The following is a 24,687-nucleotide window of genomic DNA, read 5'->3' on the forward strand; positions in this document are numbered from 1 at the left end:
GCTGCCTATCATTTCATTAAATGGTGATATTTATTTATGTGCAGTTCTAGATATGTAATCAAAATAGAGGAATGATTTTAAAGCACCTGTCTTTTCATCACAATTCCCATTGATTGTTGATGGGCCCTTTTTAATTTTGTTGTGAAAATAAATTAACAACAGAATAATTAAACAATAAGTGAACTGTCAGAGAAGTGCCTTTGTGACAGAATGTAGAGTATTAATAGCGTTATGTAAATTGCGCTGTCCTACAATAAAAGATTTCTCAACACACCATGCCACATGCAATTTGCAGAAATAAAGTTTTCCATATATTATATGCATTTTCTCCTTGCCATCTCACCACCGTCTTAGTATGCTATACAGCTAATTAGTTCTACTCTATTCACCTTCCACCTTGAAAACTAAACCTAAATCTTAAATATTGACCACATTCTGGGCATCAAAGGGTGTATGATCTGTCTTGAAATGTGGCAAAAATTGTTCAAAAGTGCAATTTTCCCATGACCATGTCAAAAGATTTGGGAGAAATCGAGATAAAGCATCCAAATCCTAAATATATATTAGATTTATCCATGGACAGAAATCCTTACCCAGCTCTCGGATTTTATCTGCCACAATTTTTGCAGCATAGTAGGAATAGGCACAAAAGCCAACAAACAATTAAAAACAATTGAGACTTTGCCTCAATGCAGTTGAAGATCCTTTCAAATAACACAGGCTCAGCACTCATTCCAACTGTTCCCACCCAGGATTTGTGGATTTAGAATGGATGAATCTGGTGGTGAGGAAATTGAAAATGGTGAAGGGGTCCTGAAACAGTCAGAAGGCCCTCATGTACAATAGATATCTTTCCTGGATGACTGGAGTATAACCGACTGAAAATAACGTTGAAAGCAAAAAACTGCGGATGCTGGAAATCCAAAACAAAAACAAAAATACCTGGAAAAACTCAGCAGGTCTGACAGCATCTGCGGAGAGGAACACAGTTAACATTTTGAGTCCATATGACTCTGCAACAGAACTAAGGAAAAATAGAAAAGATAATAGAATATTAATGCAGCAGGCCAAGGATGGACATGTGGGCATGAGAGCAGGGTGGAGTGTTGAAATGGCAAGCGACAGGGAGGTCTGGGTCATGCTTGTGGACAGACCAAAGGTGTTCCGCAGAGCGGTCACCCAGTCTGCGTCCTTGGCCTGCTGCATTGTTCCAGTGAAGCTCAACGCAAACTGGAGGAACAGCACCTCATCTTCTGACTAGGCACTTTACAGCCTTCCGGACTGAATATTGAGTTCAACAATTTTAGATCATGAACTCTCCCCTCCATCCCCACCCCCTTTCCGATCCCCCTTTTTTCCAAATATTTATATAGCTTTTTCTTTTCCCACCTATTTCCATTATTTTAAATGTATTTCCATCCATTGTTTTATCTCTGCCTTTTAGCCTATTTCGATCCCTTCCCCCCACCCCACCCTCACTAGGGCTATCTGTACCTTTATTATTACATTCCTTAAATAATATCACCAGCTTCAACACCTCTTTGTCCTTTTGTCTATGACATCTTTTGGTTATCTCCACCTATCACTGGCCCTCTATCCAGCTCTACTTGTACCCCCCACCCCCCCCCCCCCCCCCACCCCCCACCCCGCCCCCATAACCCCCCCCCCCACCCCCCACCGAAACCAGCTTATATTTCACCTCTTTTCTATTTTTACTTAGTTCTGCTGAAGAGTCATACGAACTCGAAACGTTAACCGTGTTCCTCTCCGCAGATGTTGTCAGATCTGCTGAGTTTTTCCAGATATTTTTGATTTTGTTTTGAAAATAATGTTGGGTGGGCTTACAGCAAACACTGGGCGACCAAAACTCGAAAGGTCTAGTATGCATTTTTCCAGGGAAAAATAGTTGAAAATCACCCCATATACTTCTAAATATAAAAAGGCCAAGTGGTACCTGGTGTGCATGTTGCATGAATTGAGAATCCTAATTGACATCTAGGGATAACAATACAATCAAGTTGAATAATTTCTTCTCCACCGATGCTGCCAGACCTGCTGAGTTTTTCCAGGTAATTCTGTTTTTGTTTTGAATAAAAAGATTCTTGCAAAAGTGCAAAGAGCTTTGCTTTGGCACAAGCTAAAATCTGAGCATTTTTTAGATTTTGGAATTAAAATATTAAAATATTTTTGCTGATAATGTGCGTGTCAGTTATACAGTTTGTTCAGAAACACTGTATGCCCATGTAACAACCCAATTAATAACTTAAACACATTTGGTTGGAAAACTGCAGGACAAGAGCAGTTCTGTCAGAGGTGGGAGTATTATAGCTCCACATTTAAATGCAATAATGAATTAAAGTACATTTTCTTTTGAGGCAAACCTGTTTGTGCATCAGTGCACTTCTACAGCAATTATTTGATTTGTTAAATACGGCCTGTAGTCATATTGAAAAAGTACTAATGTAACTTTGCAAGGCCATTTTAAACAGTTTATGCTGCCATAGATCTTGCATCACGGAAAACAACCTTGAATGAAGTATTCACTTGTGAAATTAAGTTAGAGTTTTGGCATTTGTCAAGCTGGTACTTTGGGATTTAGTGGTTGCAAAATTTGCTGGAAGTGTTTAACTTGTATGTTGTGGACTGACAAGTTCCTGTGTCTTTTAGGTGGATGGGATTTTGACTCTGCTGTTTGGTCTAGGCAGCATTAACACTTTGACAGCCATCAGATACATCAAAGGCTGCAAGCCGCATTAAGATAAACCATCAGTGCCTCTGCTAAATGGGTACTCCTGACGCTAACATTAATAGCCAAATGTCCATAGTAACATCTGGATTCAAACAGAGTAAGATACCTGAGAGTAATGGAAATGAGTGAATTCTAGTTGGCAATACATTGAAGTAATTTAAGTATCATAGATTGAAATCAAGCATTTCAAGGAGCTATTGTAATAAGCACAAGATCATTCAGTCAAAGGCAAAATACTGTGGATGCTGGAAATCTGAAACAAAAACAAAAAATGCTGGAAAAACTCAGCATGAGAGAAAGACAGAGTTAACATTTCGAATCCGTATGACTTCTTCAGAGCTAAAGGGAAGTAGAAATGTGTTGAAATATATACTGTTTAAAGAGGGTAGAACAGGTGGTCATTCAGTGTCATTTTAACTGCTCTGAATTTAAAGAAATACCACCTAGAAATATAATTCTTGCCCCAGAATATTGAACTGTTTGACAAAGTGTCACTATTGCAAACACAGAATTACCTGATGGATATTGTTTTCCTATCTCTCCATAGCTCAGGGTTAACAAACCTAATATGATACTGACCTTGTCTGTCGTGTAGCTGACAGCTCTTTTCTGGTCAGCAGCACCTTTTCTAGGGTGGGACACAGGTGAGACCAATGGCACAGTGCTATGTTATGTTAAGGTAACTTGATGCCAGCCCATAGTATAAATATGTGCGATTGTACCCCTTTTGAACCCAACCTTGAAAAAATAATGCCCAGGAATATAAGCAATTCATTTTGATGATCTTCTTCCTTCTTATTCTAAATCATGGAGCTCCTTATCTAACAGTATTGTAGTTGTTTTTGAACAATATAGCATGCTCTGCTGTTACATTCACAACAAGCTGGGCTGTGATCACGTTCAAGGGTAGGGTTTCTATATTTGTGTGGATGAATACTCTGTTTTAGAGCTGTTGAGTTTATCACCTGCAGAATCATCTAAAATTTCTGGTGCCTTGAAAGATTCTGGAGACTGAGGTTGATTGCATACAGCAACACAGAGGGATATTCTGTGTTCAGCCCCTCTTGGTCAAACCTCTACATATATTTGGGTTCACTCTGATATTTGTCTCCGATTTCTATGGACAAGACCAAGAGAAGGGCAGAGCGATAGCATAGCTGGCTACTGATCCAGCGATGGAATGGGTTGCAGGGGAACTAAGACCAGTGGTCAACAACCATGGGTGTGAGTCCAGGATTTTAGAACCCTGTCAAATATGTCACCAAAAGCCATTTTCTTGAGTGTTGCAGGGAGGAGTTTGCATTCCATCTGGTCAAGTATGATTTCTGCAACCAAAAGGATGCTAGGGCAAGCTTGTTGGAATTGCTGTGACACACCACATTAAATTAATGCCTAATGTCCTTACATGTGGGGCAGCCTCAAATAAAGTCAGTTTGATGTCTGAGACCAGCCTTTCGATGACTGCATCTAATTCAGAGGCTAGGATCGTCACCAATATTTTATAGTCAATGGCCGGGATTTTCCAGTACCAAAAAGGGTGGGTGTAATGGTGGGTGAAAGCTGAAAAATCAGTTTCACGCCAGTGTGAAATGAGGACGGGAACGTGTATTCCTGGACATCATGGTGAGTTGCAATTGCGGCTAGAGGCTGGCATAAAGCCATTTTGCATCCCATTAATGGGGTACAGCTGAAGCCCTGACTGGAATGTTCCTCCCCGGTCCAATTATACACACTGTCAGCAGAATATCATGCCGGTCCGGAACACATCCAGACCAATGTGCTGAGGACATGTTGGGACTCGCTTGGAAGAATGCCTGGGGCAGCTTGCAAAGAATGGAAGATGGAGGCCTCCAGCGATCGTGGACCATGGACCCACGTGCAGCAGTGGGGCATCTACCATGTAGATCTTCTTGCTGCAGGAGCTTCCAGGCAGTAGATCTTCACTCTGCAGATAGTCGACTACGATGACTGTGGGGTAGTGATGGTGAGGATTACACCTGAAGAAGAGGTGAGGCAGATGTGGAGGCCTAGAAGGGGATGGGGCAGGTTGAGGGTGGTAGAGGAAAGAAAAAGATGCTGCAGGGGTCATGGAAGGAGAGAGGTGGTTTATGGAGCAAGAGGATGGGAAGGGCCATGGTGGAGCGCGGGTAGTGTGTGTGTGTGTGTGTAGGTATGAACAGGCATGGTGGTGTGTACCGGTATGAACAAGCTTGGGGGTGTGTAAAGGTGTGAACAGGCATGGGAGTGTGTATAGGTGTGAATGGGCATGGGAGGAGTGTGTGGAGGTGTGAATGGGCCTTGGGGGAGTGTGTGCAGGTGTGAACAGGCATGGGGGTGTGTAGAGTTGTGAATGAGCATGGGGGGAGTGTGTGCAAGTGTGAACGTGCATGGAGTTGTGTTAACAGGTGTAAACGGGCACGGGGGTGTGTGCAGGTGTGAATGGGCATGGAGTGTGTGTTAAGGTGTGAATGGGCATGGGTGTGTGTGCAGGTGCGAATGGGCAATGGGGGGGATAGAGAGAAAGGGGTTCAGAGGTCGGGGTCTGTGGTGTCAACTGATGAGGCCTGGGGTGCATACTGAGGGAATTTTTGATGGGCAGGGATGGTGAGGGTTAAAGGGGGCTGTGGGAGTCGGTAAGGTGGGAGGGTAAGGGTCCTGCAATGATGGGTGAAAGGATGCTGAGGGTTGTTGGAGGTGACACGGAAGTAAAACCGGATCTAGGGTCGGCAGGATGACCGGGGCATATCTATTGTCAAGGGGTTGGGTTCCTCGGGAAGGTAGGGGACGTGGACATTCACTTGGGGGTGGGTTGTAGGGAACTGTGGGGAGGTCAAAGGTCAGAGCAGGAGAGTCGATGTTTATGGGGAGACAATGTGGGTATGTGGGTCATGGCCCGGTGGGGAGGTTGGAAGGTGTTAAACTGTTAAGCTCTACCTGAGAAGTCACGCACCATGGCCACTTATAACTACCTAGATCCTTGAGATCTCGGGCTGCTGCATGGGAGTTTGGTCATTGGGGGTGGGCGGAGTGGCAGGTCGTCAGTGGCTTGGCTGACCCTCCCTCCTCCTGCTGCACGTGCCCATGCGGTGACAACCAGATTGTAAGACCCTGCCTGAACTAGATCTGGTACCACTGAGGTGTGTGTCTCTGGGCTGGTGGAGGTGCACAGTGACTGCTATGACACTTCTACAGGTGCACTTTCTTCCTGTTCCCCAATGTCCTTGGTCCTCTGTTGGCTTGAGGTACTGCTGGACAGGACTTCTTCTTCTGGTCTTCCCCCCTTCTTACTGGCACCTGTAAGTGTGAAAGGAGAGACTGAGTGACTGCTTGAGCTACCTCCAACATGGAGGAATGCATGATCTTGTCCCTCTGTGTGATTGTTCATGGATCCTTACTGGATGGAGACTGCCTGCCGCACAGGCTCAGTCCAGTTTCCTCCCCTGTCCAGCTTGGCTGCCCACTTGGCTGCCCACTCCTTGAACTCTGTAAGGTTCCTCAGTTCAGACGACCCCCTCTGCCTTCTCTCTCTCTCTCCTGTTGTGCCGTATCAACCCCAAGAGATGGTGTTGAGAGCAATTGAGTTTCATGTATGTTGCTCATGCTTCCAGTCTTACAAATAACCCCATGGATTATGTGCCATGTGATTGTGCATTGCAGTTTGTCCACAAGGGTTCTGGTGTAGCACCATCCAGAGTGATGAGCCCATGCAGATAGAAGGATAACGCTCACAGAGACATGTGATTAGCGGCGCTTGCTGGTGCCCTCAATGCCTAATCCCTTTCCTTTATTGATCCCCAGACAGGATATGAGTACCCCCAGTCGCCTCTCCACCTGCAGATTAAATGGACAGCAGTGGGGCTATGAGGCATCACCTTATCATGTTGAGTAGCTCTTTTATGCATGGGCCACATGGATGGTGCCTTTGCCACTGAGTTGCATGTCCACTGGACCATTCAGTGAGGTAAGTGTGAGCAGTTGAGGGTTCACTTATCCTGGCAACACGGATGAGTTCATTCATCTGTTTCCATCCATCGTTTACAGCGCAGTCCTCTGGTGGAGGCCATAGGCTCTGACCACCATGGAGACTTCCTCCCATGCAGGGTTGGTCTAACAGCCTTCTCCTTCCATTCTCAGGGTGGAGGGCACCCCTCCTGGCCTCCACTGCATTGAGAAGCACATTAAGGGAAGCATCACTGAATCTGGGAGACGGAGCTTGCTGGGATCGCTGGGCAATTTCCGCCTTCCATGGTGAGTATGTGACAAAGATGTTGATGTCCACAGCACCATTTAAATATGGCAGCCAGATATGACAGCGGGACATGCTTCATTGAGACCACCCAGCTGTGCAATGCGTCGGAAAACACCCAACTGCATAATTAATGAGCGCAGCATTGTGCAATTTGGCGCGAATTCCAGGAGGGGTCCATGGCAGGAAACATTCCCAGTTCCAGACACCGCAACGGGACTTAGGCATGGAATGAAAATCCTGGCCAATGTTGAGATCGGAAATAGATTTTTACAAGGACAATTCAAAATAAATTTCAGAATCAGAAATGTATATCAGCTGATCAAAATATTATTTAGGTATTCATTTTGAGCGGCAGTGCAAAATGGGCAGTATTGCATCAGCTGCCTGTTATACTCCCCGCCCCATATTCAGTTCCATTCTCTTCAACAGAACCAAATATTGGGCAAAGCGTTCACAATCGGCTGAAGAGATTCATGTTGTCTGCATTATTTCCCAAGAAAAACTTCTAACCCATTGCATGGATCTGTCCCAGGTTTGCACAAAGTGGGCAGGGAAAAGGACATTTTACCTGCCAGCTGCAATGGTGGTGTTCCGCACCATATCGCCCTATTTCAACATGGTTCCGCCTCATTAATAATGCATTCCCGGGAAACACACCAGATCGTTGGTGGGGGCAGCCTCTGATTCGCTTGCCCTGACGTCACCTCAAGCCTTCAGTAATTTGGACGCCATGTACACAGCTAGTTCTCTCTAAGGCATTGGTAGCTGATGGAAAGTCATGGTTACCAAAGGGAGGAAACACGCTGTCCCCAAATTTAGCAAAGCCTCCATTCATTGCCTACTGGACGCTGTGGAGGTCTGCCGTGAAGTCCTTTACCCCCACCCTGGGTGAATAGCAGCAGGTAAGGTCACCAATCCAGCATGGGGGGCGGTGGCAGTGGTGGTCAACACCAATGCCCTACAAAAGAGGACAGCCACCCAGTGCCAAAAGAGGCTGAATGATCTCTTCCGTTCTGCCAGGGTATGTCACTCTTCTCATCACTCTTAACTCACACTCACAAACCCATCGCACATCCACAAAGACCTCACTCACTGCCAGTTCAAGAGACATCGCCCTTCACTCTCACACACATCCGCCCTGCGGATCATGTCCTCACCCTGTCCCTGGCGCCACTCATCATCCATAAATGGCACCTGGCCTGACAGGCATCCTGCCTACACTCGCCCCAACTGTATTCATGCAGGACAAGCTGTCACACAACAAAGGGGAGAGGTCGCAGACAGGTGGAGGAATGCCTGACATCAAGGTCACTTAGCTGGCCAGCGATGACCTGAACTGATCCTGTGCTGACGGTGTTCAAATGAGTGAGGATTCAGCAGTGCAACCTCCATCAGACAACCATGCTGTGAGTGATGTTCTGGAGTTCCCTACCATTCACTAATTATCGCTCCTTGCTTTAGCAGGCACATCTAGGACACAGCCGAGGAGCTCTGTGACCCAGGTCCTTGATTCAAGCCCGAAGAAACCTCGGAAGAAGAATCTGATGACACCCTCATTGAAAACACAGCACTCACTACACGCTCTATCAGTGCAGAGGCACACATCAGTGGGACCTAGCATAGCCTCGGGCTCATAATTTGGTGAGCACATTGCACTATCTGATCCACAGCAAGCAGCAGCAGGGACTTCCCAGGTTTCCAGCACTTGCAAGACTGCTGGAGGCCAGAAATCTGTTGAGTCCGAGTCAGATTAGGAGCCTCTGGACTTGATCATGACACAGTTACTGGAGCTGCAAAGGCAAGCTTTGGAACATCAGGAAGGGATGTCCACTGCACTCCACAGATGACAAGGCACGATCAAAGAGTCTGTCTGCTTTCACTCTGAGGTGATAGTACCAGCATGCTAATGCACCAAGGGTCAACACTGGTAGGATGACAGCCGCCATGGAGACCTTGGTCCAGAACATCAGTCTTGAACTGCTGCACGAGCTGAACTCCATTGCTGAGGTCATAGTTGGCTTCCAACAGTGTCAACACGAAAGGGGCAGCTCAATCTCATTCCAGCTTCCACTTCTCACAGTGTCAGCCATGGGCCCTTGGGCACCCATAGGGAGGAGGATCAGCAGGTGCACACCATGGGGCCATCAACCCAGGTGACTCTGGGAGTGACCGGCCCATCCGAATCTCCTCTCCCTGTGAACTCCGCAGCTCCAGTGCGACAGGTCATGACTGCCACACAGCAGGATCCTGAAAGGTCTCCAGCCAGGTCTCAGCCCTTCAGAGGACGCCTGTCAATGTCATCACAGACAGGGCGTAACAGTCAGCAGGCTGCCTCCACCTCCACTATGGATGTTGAGGGAGCATCAAGACATAGCGGCAGGGTTAGCAATGTTAAGAAGATGTGGTTGCCTGGGCACAGGTGTTAATCACTTGGACTTAATGTTCACTATTGTAAATAAACTTCCAAGAATGTCTCCTTGCCTCTGGCTCCTTGTTCTGATGAGCAGTGTTCGAGTCACTCAGATTTAAAGCTTTGGTCCCTATACAAGATAAAGGCAGGTGTCTCAGTCCAGGGCCTCTTCCCTGTGCAGTGTGTAACCTTCAGACCAAAGTGATGGTCCGGTTTCACTGGACACATCAGTGATGCCTGTACCTCGATCGTGCTCGTCATTGCTGCCAGAATGTAGTGGGCAGACGTCACAGATTTCCATCATTCTCTCTGTGTGCTCTCAGTATCTTTAAGGTGGGACTGACCCCCATCTCTTCAGCATCTGTGACCAGTGATACCGTGCTCCTGAAGGGGTCAGGTAATGAAGACTGACAAAGGATCAGGTGCATTTAAAGTTTCACAACTGCGCCCCCATGATATGACCCTGATCACAAAGTGCAGGCGAGCTGCTCTCAGCCAGACAGGAGTCAGACTTTCACAGAAGCAATGTGCTGATTTATGGAGTGTCCTCACTCCATGTCATCATCATCCTCCTGGAATCTTGTGGCTATTAGAGCCTCTGCTGCATCTACATGACATGAGCCTGAGCAGTGAGGGTATGCGCTGCCATCAGTCACACAGGAGCCAAACGTTCACAGATGCAAAGTGAGGATATCAGGACTGTCCTCACTGTATCTCATCATCATCCTCCACGAATTTTGCAACTATGAGGGCCTCCCAAGCACGCCTGCCTCATCTGGCAAATGCAGTGACCTAATTGCCTGCATCGACACCTTCAAGGACCTCATCACTATCATCTTCTTCAATGTCCACCTCATCGGAAGATATGTACAGCTCCTCCATCTCCTCTTCAGCCTAGGTCCTCCCCCCATTACAGTGCCATTGCAGGTTGTGGAGTGCTCAACAAGTGAGGATGATGAGCGGCACCCTCTGAGGACTGTATTGCAGTGCTCCACTGGACCTGTCGAGGCACCAGAACCTCATTTTCAAGATGCCTATCGTTTGCTCCACCAAAGGCCTTGTGTGTGCATGTGCCTTGTTGTACCTTCATTCTGCTGCAGCCTGAGGCTGCCGCACAGGTGTCATCAGCCACATGCTCTGTGAGTAGCCCTTGTCCCCGAAGAGCCAACTCTGCAGCCTCTCTGGAACCTGGAAGATGTCAGGGATCTGAGACCTGCTCAGGATTTAGGAGTCATGGATGCTCCCTGGGAATCATGCGCAGACCTGCATTATGTGTTTTGGTGGTCACACACCAGTTGAACATTCAGTGAGTGAAAGCCCTTGTGGTTGATGTAGTTGACTGCTTGTTGACATGGAGATCTAAGCACCACGTGAGTGCAGTCAATGGTGCCCTGCACCTGTGGAAAACCTGAGATCTGTACAAATCCCTGAGCTCTTGTTCCCTGACTTTCCTGATCCTGGGCGAAAAGCACAAAGATCTGTGCCTTCGCGAAGATGGCATCCATGACCTCCTGATACACTTGTGCATGGAGGCTTTGGAGATCTTGCACAGCTCACCTGTGGAGCTCTGGAAGGAGTCACTGCTGTAAAAATTGAGTGCTGGGGTCACTTTCACGGCCACTAGCAGTGGATGCTCTCTTTGGTGACACTGGTTCACATGTGCCATCTTTGGCGACACTGGTTCCCAGTCATCTGCAGAAATGACAAGCGCCGTCTACAGAACCTGGGTCTAGTGAGGCACCTACGAACAATGGCTCTCTGTGGATGTTCACCTGCATGCGCAGGAGGCCCTGCTGCCCTTTCATCTGAGGGAGGTGCTTCTCCTTTTGCCGAGACAGGCACCTCCACCGGTCTCTTCTTCTACTTCTCTGCTCCCTGTAAGCCATGAGGTATACCGCTAAATCACCGGGCTTATTGATCCTGATGTTCTCCTCCTGCAGGATCAAAGAGAGAGATGGGTGGGCTAGCATGTGTCCTAAGAACCTCTCTCAGTTAAGTGTGAAGGCCCCTTTACATATGCAGGAAAGTGCTGGCCAGCACTTCGATGGCCAGTGTGTAGTGCTGTATTGGCTGTCCGAAACCCCACCCACCTCCGCCATATTCCACTTGAGCATTTGGCAGCAGCTCCGGCCATTGAACTGCATGCTGTGCTCTCAGTTCTGGATAGTTGTTCTCCTAACCTGCACTGCAAGGCTGCGCTGTTAGCTTGAGCCCTAATGGATATTAGCCTGGGATGAAACATTTAAGTTATGAAGAGAGGTTGGATAGATTTGGGTTGTTTTTGTTGGAGCAGAGAAGATGAGGGGCGACCTGATCGAGGTGTACAAGATTAAGAGGGGCATGGACAGGGTGGATAGGGAGCAGTTGTTCCCTTTAGACTTCAATGGGCCGAAGGGCCTCTTCTGCACTGTGATTCTGTGATACTGGTCCAAACATTAAAGAAGACATTGCAAGGGGCTGTGAGCACCTCCGTCAGTGACTACCTTTCGCAAGGAGATTGTACTGTCTATCCAGTCGGCCAATTGCTCTGCTGTCCCACAAAACACACATTACTTTACATTCTGCATCCTAGGGGGTGAAAAGTCCTGGAGCATTTCGTGGCACTTTCAAGCTTTTGCATTGCTTAAGTGGGCAGAAAAGTTTCCGAGGCCCGACTCCAAACACATCAATGGAGCTGCAGTTGAACAGTCTCAGCTGCAGAAGAATGCTCACTTTTGACAAGCTTTCCCAAGCATGTGGCCACTTACCTCACCCCACCACCTCCCCCCACCCCCTGAGCATGTGCTTAAGTCTTTTCTTCAATCTCTCTGTGCTACCTTGCCCCCCCCAACACCCCCCCCCCCCCCCGCCACCCCCCCAATAAATGCTTGAGTCTTTCCTTCAGTCTGTCTATGTTGCCTTGCCCCATGCACCCCCCTCCCACCCCCAGTCTGACCCGCACTGGAGCCCTTGCCATGGCACTGCACTGAAAGCCAGCCAGGAAAAAGCGACTTGCCTGTGCCCCAGCAAATGCACAATACTTCATCCTTGATGTCCTATGGGTGATGCTCGCAAGCGATGCACAAGGTTGTTTGTACTCACCTCTGAGTTACCCTCAAAGTTCAGATCGCCAGGTGCACGCCTTTTAAAGGCAGTTGTGAAGTATGCCGTTTTGAACTCACGCTGACGTGGGTGGTAAATTTGATGTGGAGGGGGATCTGGTGCCAGTGAGCAGGGTTTATTATTAGACACAAATGTATTGAAATCACATTCCCAATGTCCGGCAGTGGGAAACATGGCCCAACATTGATGGGTGGAGCGGACAATCACAAACTTTCACGATGGCGTAAAATCAAATTTTGGCCTTCTCACCATATTTGCCCCCTCTGCCCACCATGGCACCTGATGCCAATGTGGCCAGAAAATTCCAGCCATTGATTTAACATTTAGTTGCAAAATTAGAAGATAGAAAGCGGATGGAACTAAGATGCTGGAGCTTTTTTTGTAAAAACATAGCTCTCATCTGTGATATAACAGTGTAAGGGGAAATAATGTGGGCAACAAAACAATATCAGAAACTGCATCAACCATTGGTTCATATTGAACAAGTCAACAGGCAGTTGTTTAGATAAGTGAAAGAAACTGCTGAAAATCATCATGTGATAATCATGGGGACATTTCAATGGCCCCAGCAGTAAAGTGCATAAAGCAGAGACGGTCTAATGAATAATACAGCTTCATCAGTGGTAAATAGTGATAAAGGAAGCTGTAGAAATGAATTAGTTAAATTAATCTAAGTAATCATACAGCTAACTGGGACTAAATGCATTTGAAAGGTCTTTTTTGCTTCTTACACTTAAGTTAGAATCTAGTCTAATAGGGTTAAAAGCATCACTCTCACATTCTCTACTATAAAGATTGAATTCAATGAAGTTAGCCTCAATATAGTTCCTACTTGATGTGTAAACTGCACAAACTTCCAATAATTCAGCATTAATTAAGAGGCTTGTTCCAAAGAAGATCGAAGAATGACCATTTTCTAGCATTGCATGGTAAATTTACCAATGGTAATCTTTACCTAGAGAGTGATGAGAATGTGGATCTCACAACCACAAGACTTAGTTGAAGTGAATAGCATGGATGCATCCAAAGTTAATCTAGATGGAAACATGAGGGAGAAAGGAATGGAAAGATATGTTGATGGTCTTAGTGAAGAATGTGCAGCATAAACAGTGGCATGGAACCTTTGGGCTAAATGGACTGTTTCTGTACTGTAATATCACTGTCGGGAGTGGTTTGCTGATACCTGTGACAAACTGTGCTGAATTTTGCTTCATCCCAGCGTTTAACTCTTCGCAGCCAGCACTTACAAAAAATTTAATTTTAAGCACCTATTCACTTCCATTATAATAAATTTAATGAATTAACCGGTAGTAAATTGAAGTGGTGTTTTGATATTTAGTTTAAATATAGTAAGAATCAGATCGTGTATTTCCTTATTAAAACAGAAAGAGAATTCTGTTTTTTTAATGTAACTTCGTATTGTAAAGTTTCATAAATAAAAATTAAAAACAATTTTACAGTTGCTCATAACAACAAATCTCTAAATAGCATCAATACTGACTACATTATTCCATGTATGTATAATTCACATTAAGACATGCTATGTTTTTAAGACACTTTATTTTATTCCATTTTGTTATTTTTCATCTACCATTTTCTATTTTATTGAACACTAATCTCAATTTAAATTGTAACCTTTAAATTCCCTTACACTTTTCTCTATAATCAAAATTCCATCGTCACCTGCTCCCAGAGGAAGCCACACTGGCTTGGACAATCAGGCTTGCTCTGTTATACTACTGTCTTAGACTTCCACTCCCTTTTAAATATAGTTTCTCATTTGGAGTCCCAGTCCAGAATTACTCTTATAATCTTAATTTTGATTACCATTTTTTCCCGTTACTTGATAGAGTAGATGCTGGATGGATGTTTCCTCTTTGGGGGAGACTAGAGCAAGGGGAATCAGTTTAAGAATTAGAGATCTCCCTTTTAAGATGGGAATGACGATTTTTTTTCTGTCAAAGGGTCATGAGTCTGTCAAATTCATTTCCCCAGAAAGCGGTGGAGGCTGGGTCAATGAATTTATTCAAAGCTGAGTTAGATAAATTTTTGATTGATAATGGTGTCACGGGTTATGGGGGGCAGGCAGGAAGATGGAGTTGAGACCACAACCAGATCAGCCATGATCTTAACAAATGGTGAAGCAGGCTCAAGGGAGTGAATGGTCTACTCCTGCTCATAAATCCTATGTTCCTATATCTTATGCTCCTATGTTCCATTATGCTTGACTTTTGACTTCTGAGATTATCCTGCACTACAAACTGGCATTGTCCAACAAACTTGTTGTCAACGCCAAACTATCATCTGATTCTACAGTAACGACAGCAACAAGCATGTAGCAGGGGTGGGTTAATGTTGTCTGATAAACATTACTTTGCTGCCTGGTTTCCTCTGCCTTGAAAAGTAGGAACTAAATAAAATGGAAATCAAAAACAAGCCTAAGCTCACAGGGTGAAACACTAATAATGAAGCTACTGTTGTGTAACTGATATTCTAAGTTCACTGTAGTTACACACAACTATTTTATTGTTGGCCCTAAAATCTAGACTGGCAATTCACTCCTGGTTTCTGCTTTCAGTTAACTGTAACTTCCAAAGTAAGCAATTTAAAATTCTCCACTAACCGACATCTAGGACCAGCTATTATTTTACTTTAGCACACCAATCATAAATCCACAATGTTTAAAAGCTAGATTAATGTAATGAAAACACAAAAGAAAGACTTGCATTTATATAGCACCTTGCATAACCTCAGATCATCCAGAAGCACTTTAAAATGTAGTCATTGTTTTAATGTAGGAAGGACTAATGTCTGTTAATTGTTTGCAATTTTTATTATACTTCCAGCATCAAAAAATGTCCTTTTCCCAGCACATTTGATTAAAGTTGTAAGAGCCAGTTCTATGATCCTATACCTCATCAGGAAGCACACGATGTGAGATTGTAGACATGCAGCCTTTCTGTGCAAGCAGTCGTAAATTTGAGGGCTTGAGTACCTGAAAGATCCTGCTCTGTTTTTTTGGGCCATGGTGCAGAGATACAATTCCAACTTAACCTTATCAGCTGAGTGACCAATACTAGTGACCATATTCTGGTGTTGCTACTTCTTAATCCAGAGCATTTCATGGTTCAAGTTTGAAACCAGCAAATCACAAGCAAACCTATGAATTTTGTTATGGTACCCAGCTGAGGTTACCACTGGACAAGCCTAATCCCAGGGTGGATCCCAGCTGGATAGATCCTAACTTTTATTTGTTTGTTTAGATGCAATGAAAGTGGCCACTGAACAGTCACAGGAGTCAACTAATTAACATTTAACAAAAGCATAAAACATTTATTAAACAAGAAAAGACGAATTACATTACATTACTCCTTCATCCACAACTATATCTTTACAGATGTATACAGATTTGTAAGGATAACACAAGTTACAAAAGCTATCTTATACTCTAATGTTAACAGTAAGTACAGTCCACGTAAACCAGTTAGTGACCCGTGGTCAGACACACCACACTCTGAAACCAAGTGACAGATGTCAGCTCAACCAGATGCCATGGAACTCTCCTCAGCACCCTCAGATGTTTGACATAATGTGAGCCAACCTGTCTCAACAAACTCCGTCTTTCACACCAGAGTTTCCAATCTCAACTCTCCAAGGACTCACTTTGGAATCTTCTCCCAATCCAACACTTTCTCTCAGATGCCTTCCGCAAGGGTTCACCTCTAGGGTTTTGAACTCTCCTTCCAATGTTCCTATCTCCTGGTCACCACATGCTTTCAAGTTGTCTTCCACGCACTTTCTCTCACTGACTCTGCCATCAAAAGCTCATCAATGCTTCACATGCCCATAGCAAAGAGTTACAGACCTTCATCTGTCTCTTGCAAGCTGTTCTCACTTTAAACCTGCTTTCTGTAGCTTTTGTCTCTTTACATCTGAACGTTGGATTCTTTCTCTCTGACCCACATTCTTAACTTCACTTAACAGGACCTACACATTGGTACTAACAACATAGGCAGGAAGAGTGACGAGGTCCTGCTGCGGGAGTTCAGGGAGTTAGGCAGAAAGTTAAAAAACAGGACCTCTAGGGTTGCAATCTCAGGATTACTCCCTGTGCCATGTGCCAGTGAGGCAAGAACTAGGAAGATAGTGCAGCTAAACACATGGCTGAACAGATGGTGTAGGAGGGAGGGTTTCTGATATCTGGATCATTGGGATCTCTTCCGGGGCAGGTAGGACCTGTACAAGAAGGACGGGTTGCATCTAAACTGGAGGGGTACCAATATCCTGGCTGCGAGGTTTGCTAGTGTCACTTGGGAGGGTTTGAACTAGTATGGCAGGGGGTGGGAACCAGAGCAATAGGTCAGCAGGTGAAATAAGTGACCAGGAACTAGTGAATATGGCCAGTAGGACTAAGAGGAAGAGCAGGCAGGGAGAAATTACTGAACACAGTGGGACTGAGGGTCTGAAGTGCATTTGTTTCAATGCGAGACGTATAACAGGCAAGGCAGATGAGCTTGGATTAGTACTTGGGACTATGATGTTATTGCTGTTACAGAGACTTGGCTGAAGGATGGACAGGATTGGCAGATAAACATTCCAGGATTTAGATGTTTCAGGCAGGATAGAGAGGGATGTAGAAGAGGTGGGTAGTTGCACTGCTGGTTAAGGAGAATATCACAGCTGTACGACAGGAGGACACCACATTGGGCTCATTCAGCAAGGCAATCTGGTTAAAGCTCTGGAATAGGAAGAGTGCAATCACAATGTTGGGGATTTACTATAGGCCTCCCAATTGCCAGCGGGAGATTGAGGAACAGTTATGTAGGCAGATTTTGGAAAGATGTAAAAGCAATAGGGTTGTTGTGGTGGGTGATTTTAACTTTCCCTATATTGACTGGGAATCACTTAGTCCTAGGGGTTTGGATGTTGCAGAATTTGTAAGGGGCATCCAGGAGGGCTTCCTGAGACAAAATGTAGATAGTCCAACTAGGAAAGGGCAATACTGGACCTGGTATTAGGGAATGAACCAGGTAGTCGAAGTTTCAGTAGGGGAGCATTTCAGGAAAAGTGACCATAATTCGGTAAGTTTCAAGGTACTGGCGGATAAGGATAACAGGAGTCCTTGGGTTAAGGTGCTTAATTGAGAGAAGGCTAATTATAACAATATTAGGCAGGAACTGAGGAATCTAGACTGGAGGTGGATGTTTGAGGGCAAATCAACAACTGACATGTGGGGGGCTTTCAAATGTCAGTTGATAAGAATTCAGGACTGGCATGTTCCTGCTAGGATGAAGGATAAGTATGGCAAGTTTCAGGAACCTTGGATAACGAAGGATATTGTGAAATTAGTCAAAAAGAAAAGGGAAGCATTCGTAAGGGCTAGAAGGCTGGGGACAGATGAAGCAGGTGGAGAATATAAAGAAAGTAGGATGAAGCTTAAGCAAGGAGTCAGGGTGCTTTTCTGAATGGAGAGTTGTGACTCGTTAAGTTCCGTATGGATCAGTGCTGGGATCTTTGCTGTTTGTAGTATACGTAAATGATTTGGAGGAAAATGTAACTGGGCTAATTAGTAAGTTTGCAGATGACACTAAGGTTGGAGGAGTTGCAGATAGTGAAGAGGATTGTCAAAGGATACAACGGGATATAGATCGGTTGGAGACTTGGGTAGAGAAATGGCAGGTGGAGTTTAATCCGGACAAATGCGAGGTAATGCATTTTGGAAGGTCAAATACAGGTAGGAATTATACAGTAAATGACAGAACCCTTAAGTGCATTGACTGGCAGAGGGATCTGGGTGTACAGGTCCACAGGTCACTGAAAGTAGCAAAGCAGGTGGCTAAGATGGTCAGGAAGGCATATGGCATGCTTGCCTTCATCAGCAGGGGTATTGAGTATAAAAGCTGGGAAGTCATGCTGCAGCTGTATAGAACCTTGGTTAGGCCACACTTGGAATATTGCGTGCAATTCTGGTCTCTACATTACCAGAAGGATATGGAGGCATTGGAGAGGGTGCAGAGGAGGTTTACTAGGATGCTGCCTGGTTATTAGCTATGAGGAGAGGTTGGAGAAACTTGGATTGTTCTCACTAGAGTGACGGAGATTGAGGGGCGGCTTGATAGAAGTTTACAAAATTACGAGTGGCATGGACAGAGTAGATAGTCAGAAGATTTTTCCCAGAGTGGGAGAGTCAATTACTAGGGGACATAGATTTAAGGTGAGAAGAGAAAACTTTAGAGGAGATATGCGGGGCAAGTTTTTTACGCAGAGGGTAGTGAGTGCCTGGAATTCACTGCCAGAGGAGGTGGTGGAAGCAGGTACGATAGTGGTGTTTAAGAGGCAGCTTGACAAATACATGAATAGGATGGGAATAGAGGGATATGGGCCCCAGAAGTGCAAAATGTTTTAGTTTGACAGGCAATATGATTGGCGCAGGCTTGGACAGCCGAAGGGCCTGTTCTTGTGCTGTACTTTTCTTTGTTCTTTCTTTGTTCTTTTCCAGGTTCCTGCTGTTCCTTTGTCTAGAAGGTGCTCTTGGAACTTACTCCTGTTCCACTCCCCTGGATTTTGGGTCTTTTCTTTTAGCTTGGGACTGGCTATCTGCCCCCTTTGCTCCAGTCTCTCCTGGCAGCTGTCTTCAAAACCAACTGAACTCAAACAGCTTCCAAATCAAAGTGCTGTTTCTAGTTTCTTCAGTGGGAGGAACCTGCCTCGCTGGACCCCTGTTGCTAGGCAAGAGCCCAGTTTTTCTTCTCATGTTTGTTTAACTTAGCTGCAACAGTCATAAAATTCTCATTAGAAATACAGGCATCTTTTAAAGTGAAACTAAAACTCAACTTGATCTTTCTTAACATACAAATACAGAAACACAAATCAATTTTAAACTTTAAAGCTAAAACTCATTCCTAACACCTACAAATACAAACAAAACTTAACCTATTTCTATTTCCTAACAATTTGGTGAACTAGTTTATGATGGACACAGAACTTGACAACTATGGGGAGATCAATTGGATTGGCAGGTTTCCTCTCCAAACAACATAACTATTATTGATTTGATCTTTACTTTTTCTTATAGTAACTATATTTTCATTATTTATGATTATTACATATGATCATAACATATTAAAATCCTTAAGTTGTCAACATCTTACCACTCCTAATACATTGAAGTCATAATGGTAGGGGATTCCATTGTTGGTGGAGCAGACAGGTGTTTCCACAGCCATAGACATGACTCCAGGACAGTATGTTGACTCTCTTGTGCCAGGGTCAAGAATGTCACAGAGCAGGAGCAGGACATTCATTTGAAGAAGGGTGAACAACCAGAAGTCGTGGTCCACATTGGGACCAATGACATAGGTAGGAAAAGGGATAAGGTCTGAAAGCAGAATTTAGAGAGTTAGGAAAGGAATTAAAAAGCAGGACCTCAAGACCAGTAATCCCAGTGCCACGTGCTAGTGAATATAAGAATAGGAAGATTGAGCAGTTCAACACGAGGCTGGAAGAATGGAGTAAGAGGGAGGGCTTTAGATTTCTGAGGCATTAGGACTAGTTCTGGGGCAGGTGGGATCTGTACAAGAAGGACGGGTTACACTTTAACAGGACTGGGACCAATGTCCTTGCAGAGAGGTTTGCTAGTGCTGTTGGGGAGAGTTTAAACTAGATTGGCAGGGGATGGGAACCTGAAAGGAAATTCAGAGTGGAGAGGAGAAAAATTGGCAGTGGGAAAAGAGAAATATTAACTGATAAAGTGGTAATATCAGAGAGTAGTATCAAGGTAAATAGAATACTTGGAGAGTTTGATAGAATTAGAGTAGGCAATAGTAAGTCATTAGATGGGGTCAGAGTAAGGGGTAATGTAAAAAAGCCTAAATAAGGGTTAATGTGCAAATACGTGAATGCAGGGTGTGGTTAATAAGATTGGTGAACTACAGGCACAGGTTGACAAATGGAATTATGATATTCTTGCTATAACAGAGACCTGGCTCAAAGAAGGGCAGGACTGGGTGTTAAATATTTCTGGGTACAAGGTGTTTAGGAGATAGGAAAGGAAGAAAAGTGAAGAGTGGCGGTATTGATTAAGGATGGTATTACAGTATTGGAGAGAGAGGATGTTCCAGCGGGATCAAAGCTAGGACCTCTCTGGCTAGAGGTAAGGAATGAAAAGGTGCAATAACAACGATTGGTGTAGTATATAGGCAACCAACTAGTGGAAGAGATGTAGAGAAACACATTTGCAAAGAAACTACAGAGAGGTGCAAGAATTATCAAGTAGTTATAATGGAGGACTTCAATCATCCAAATATAGACTGGGATAGGAATAGTGCAAAGGAACAATAGGGTGAGACAATAGGTTAAGATAATTTCCTGCAGCAGTATGTTTCCGGTCCAACAAGAGGTCAGACACTGTTGGACCTGGTTCTGGGGAACAAGTTGGTCCAAGTGGATCAAATGTCATTGAGGGAGCATTTAGGGGACAGTGATCATTGTACCATACGGTTTTGTTTGGCCATGGAAAAGGACGAGGGAGCGAGGATAATTAATTGGGGGAAAGCCAACTCCGATGGGATGAGAATGTATCTGAGTCGAGTGAGTTGGAGTCAAATGGAAATGACGTTTGCTGAACAATGGGCCACCTTCAAAGAAACCGCATTGCAGGCAATGTCAAGGTATTTTCCCTTGAAGGGGAAAGATAGGACAAATAAATCCGAAGTACCCTGGATAACGAGAGAGATAGAGGTTAAAGTTGAAAAGGAAGAAGTGCGCACATGACAGATGCCATGAAGAAAATATAATGGAGAATCAGGCTGAATACAGAAGGGGAAGTGAAAAAACTAATAAAGAAAAGCAAGGAGACAGCATGAAAAGAGACTGGACAAGGGAATCCGAAGGTCTCCTATAAGCATGTAAATTATAAAAGGGTGGTAAAAGAACGATTAGGGATAAAAAAGGGAGGCAGGAGAAATAGCAGAAGCATTAAATGGGTATTTTGTATCTGTCTTTACAAAGGAAGAAGATGCTATCTAGGCCAAGGTGAGAGAAGAGTTAACTGGTACAAAAGAATTTACAATTGAGAAGGAGGAGGTGTTAGAAAGTCTATCTTTACTAACAATTGATAAGGTACCAGGACTGGATGAGATGCATCCAAGGGTACTGAGGGAAGTGAGAGTGGAAATTGCAGAGGTACTAGTGATAATCTTCCAGTCTTCCTTGGACACAGGGATGGTGCCAGAGGACTGGAGAATTCCAAATGTCCTTTGTTCAAAAAGGAGTGCAAGGATTAAGCCGACAGCTGCAGACCAGTCAGTTTAACCTCAGTGGTAGGGAAACTGCTGGAAACGATGGGCAGAGTCATCCCAGAGTTGCACTAAGTGTGTGTGAAAAACATTTTACCCACCAGCCACATGGAAGATTATTGCATTATATTTTCCCTTTCCGGGCACCTCATTAATAATGCATTCATGGGAAACACACTGGATCACTGGTGGACGGGCTACAATTTTTCCGCTAGGCTGTGACCGCCTCTGGACTCAGTCATACCTCAGTTGCTGAGGCTGCAAAGACAAGTTTTGGAGTATCAGGAAGGGATGTCCGCTGCACTCCTCAGATTTCAAGGCATGATGGAGGAGTCTGTCCACCTTCAGTCTGAGGTAATAGTGCTGACATTGCACCACACTGAAGTTAACACTGGTAGGATGGCAGCTACCATGGAGACCATGGTCCAGGACATCAGTCCTGCACTGCTGCGCAGGCTGAACTCCATCGTTGATGCCATAGTTGACCTCCAACAATGTCAATGCGAGAGGGGTGCGGGGCAGCTCAATCTCACTCCAGCTTCCCCTTCTCCTCAAGGAGTCAACCATGACACCTTGGGCACCCATAGTAGTAGGTGCCAAATGGTGATGGCTCGCTGTGGCTCTTCAGCGGCATGTGTGGGAGACCCAGCTGCCTCTTCTTCCTGAGGGTGCTGCTCCTCCCTCTATGCAGCCAGACGCCTCCTTCTCTCTCTTCTCCTTTGTCTCTGCTCTCTGTACGCCACAAAGCATGCAGTTAGATCACCAGGTTCCATGCTCCTGAAGTATTCCTCCTGCAGGATGAAAGAGAGAGGCACGTACATTAGCTTGGGTGTACTAAGAACCTCTCTTGATTAAGTCTGAAGGCCCCTTAACGCATCCCAGAGAGTCCCGCCACTTAGATGGCCAGAGTTTGGTGTGCTGTATGGCTGTCCAATACCCCACCCATCTCCGCCCCATTCCACCTGACTAATTTGTGGCAGCTTTGCCCATTGGACTGGCATGCTGTGCTCTCAGCTCAGGCGCAGGCATTCTCTGAACTCGCACTGCAAGGCAGCACTGTTAGCTTGAACAATGGGGGAGACTGGTCCAAACCTGAATGATGACATTGCAAGGGGCTGTGAGCGCCCCCACCAGTGACTGCTCCATGGCCACCTTTCGCAAGGAGTTTGTACAAAGTGCCCAGTTGTCCAATTGTTCTGCAGTCCATTGTTATGACTGATGCAGTTGTTATTTAAAAATCCCAGAGGGAAACTTTAAACTATTGGTATAACCAATAATTTTAAGTGTATCATAAGTTCTCCTTTGTCTCTGCTCCCTGTATGCCATGAGGCATGTAGTTAGATCACCAGGTTCTATGCTCCAGAAATATTGCTCCTGCAGGATAAAAGAGAGAGGCGTATGTGTTAGCTTGGGTGTACTAAGAACCTTTCCTGGTTTAGTTTGAAGGCCCCTTAATGCATCCCGAAGAGTATTCCTTCTGCAGGATGAAAAAGAGAGGAGCTTGGGTGTAGTAAGAACCTCTTTTGGTTAAGTCTGAAGGCTAATTCTAAAAGACGGTTGCATTTTAATAATCCACCTCACACCATCTCCCATATTTATTACAATATTACATTACCACATTACCAGATGCATGTATTAACATAAATATATATATTCCCTGGTATCAACAGAAATCACTCCAGTTCAGTGTCCAGGTTTTTTTTTAAATGTCCCAATTTCCTTTAAGCTTCAAACTCTTGATAATGCATCTGTGAACAGATTTTCTCTCCCGGCAATATGTATAATACGTAGATTAAATGATTGTAATAATAGACTCCATCTGAAAAGCCTTGCACTTTTGTCACGAATATTGTCCAAAAACTTCAAAAGATTACGGTATAAACAATTGTTTCTGATTAATTTTTTGCAACATAAATTTCAAAATGCTGCAGTGCTAACACCAAACTCAAAGTCTCTTTACCAATCGTTGAATATCTTCTCTGTTATACATTCAGTTGCAATGAAAAATACCCTATCGGTTTTTCAATTCCAGTGTCATCTTCTTGTAACAGTAGAGCCCCAATGCCTATGTCGCTTGCGTCAATGGCCAACTTGAATTGCTTGGCATAATTGGGTACTGCCAACACTGGTGTTAAGTGTTACATTTGAAATGCAACTCAAAATTCAGGAATCAGACCATTAGTTCTCGACAGAGATAAAAACAAAAAAACTGCAGATGCTGGAAATCCAAAACAAAAACAGAATTAACTGGAAAAACTCAGCAGGTCTGGCAGCATCGGCGGAGAAGAAAAGAGTTGACGTTTCGAGTCCTCATGACCCTTCAACAGAACTTGAATGAGTCCAAGAAAGAGTTGAAATATAAGTTGGTTTAAGGTGTGTAGGGTGGGGGAGAGAGAGAGAGAGAGAAGTGGAGGGGGTTGGTGTGGTTGTAGGGACAAACAAGCAGTGATAGAAGCAGATCATCAAAAGATGTCACAAACAACAGAACAAAAGAACACATAGGTGTTAAAGTTGGTGATATTATCTAAACGAATGTGCTAATTAAGAATGGATGGTAGGGCACTCAAGGTATAGCTCTAGTGGGGGTGGGGAGAGCATAAAAGATTTAAAAATATTTAAAAATAATGGAAACAGGTGGGAAAAGAAAAATCTACATAATTTATTGGAAAAAAAAGGAAGGGGGAAACAGAAAGGGGATGGGGATGGGGGAGGGAGCTCAAGTCCTAAAGTTGTTGAATTCAATATTCAGTCCGGAAGGCTGTAAAGTGCCTAGTCGGAAGATGAGGTGTTGTTCCTCCAGTTTGCGTTGGGCTTCACTGGAACAATGCAGCAAGCCAAGGACAGACATGTGGGCAAGAGAGCAGGGTGGAGTGTTAAAATG

At 44.7% G+C, this 24,687-nt stretch overlaps 1 protein-coding gene across 1 annotated transcript in view; it reads left to right on the top strand.

Moving 5' to 3' along the window:
• Positions 1 to 24,687, top strand: part of opn6b (opsin 6, group member b) — a 58,218-nt gene that overhangs the window by 23,654 nt on the left and 9,877 nt on the right. Inside the window, 2 exon segments of the mRNA XM_041214928.1 lie at positions 2,668 to 2,769; positions 3,297 to 3,387. Of these exon segments, the coding sequence (XP_041070862.1) occupies positions 2,668 to 2,769; positions 3,297 to 3,387 (193 nt within the window).

Source organism: Carcharodon carcharias, chromosome 20 (genome assembly GCF_017639515.1).
Source record: "Carcharodon carcharias isolate sCarCar2 chromosome 20, sCarCar2.pri, whole genome shotgun sequence".
NCBI classification, from domain to species: Eukaryota; Metazoa; Chordata; class Chondrichthyes; order Lamniformes; family Lamnidae; genus Carcharodon; species Carcharodon carcharias.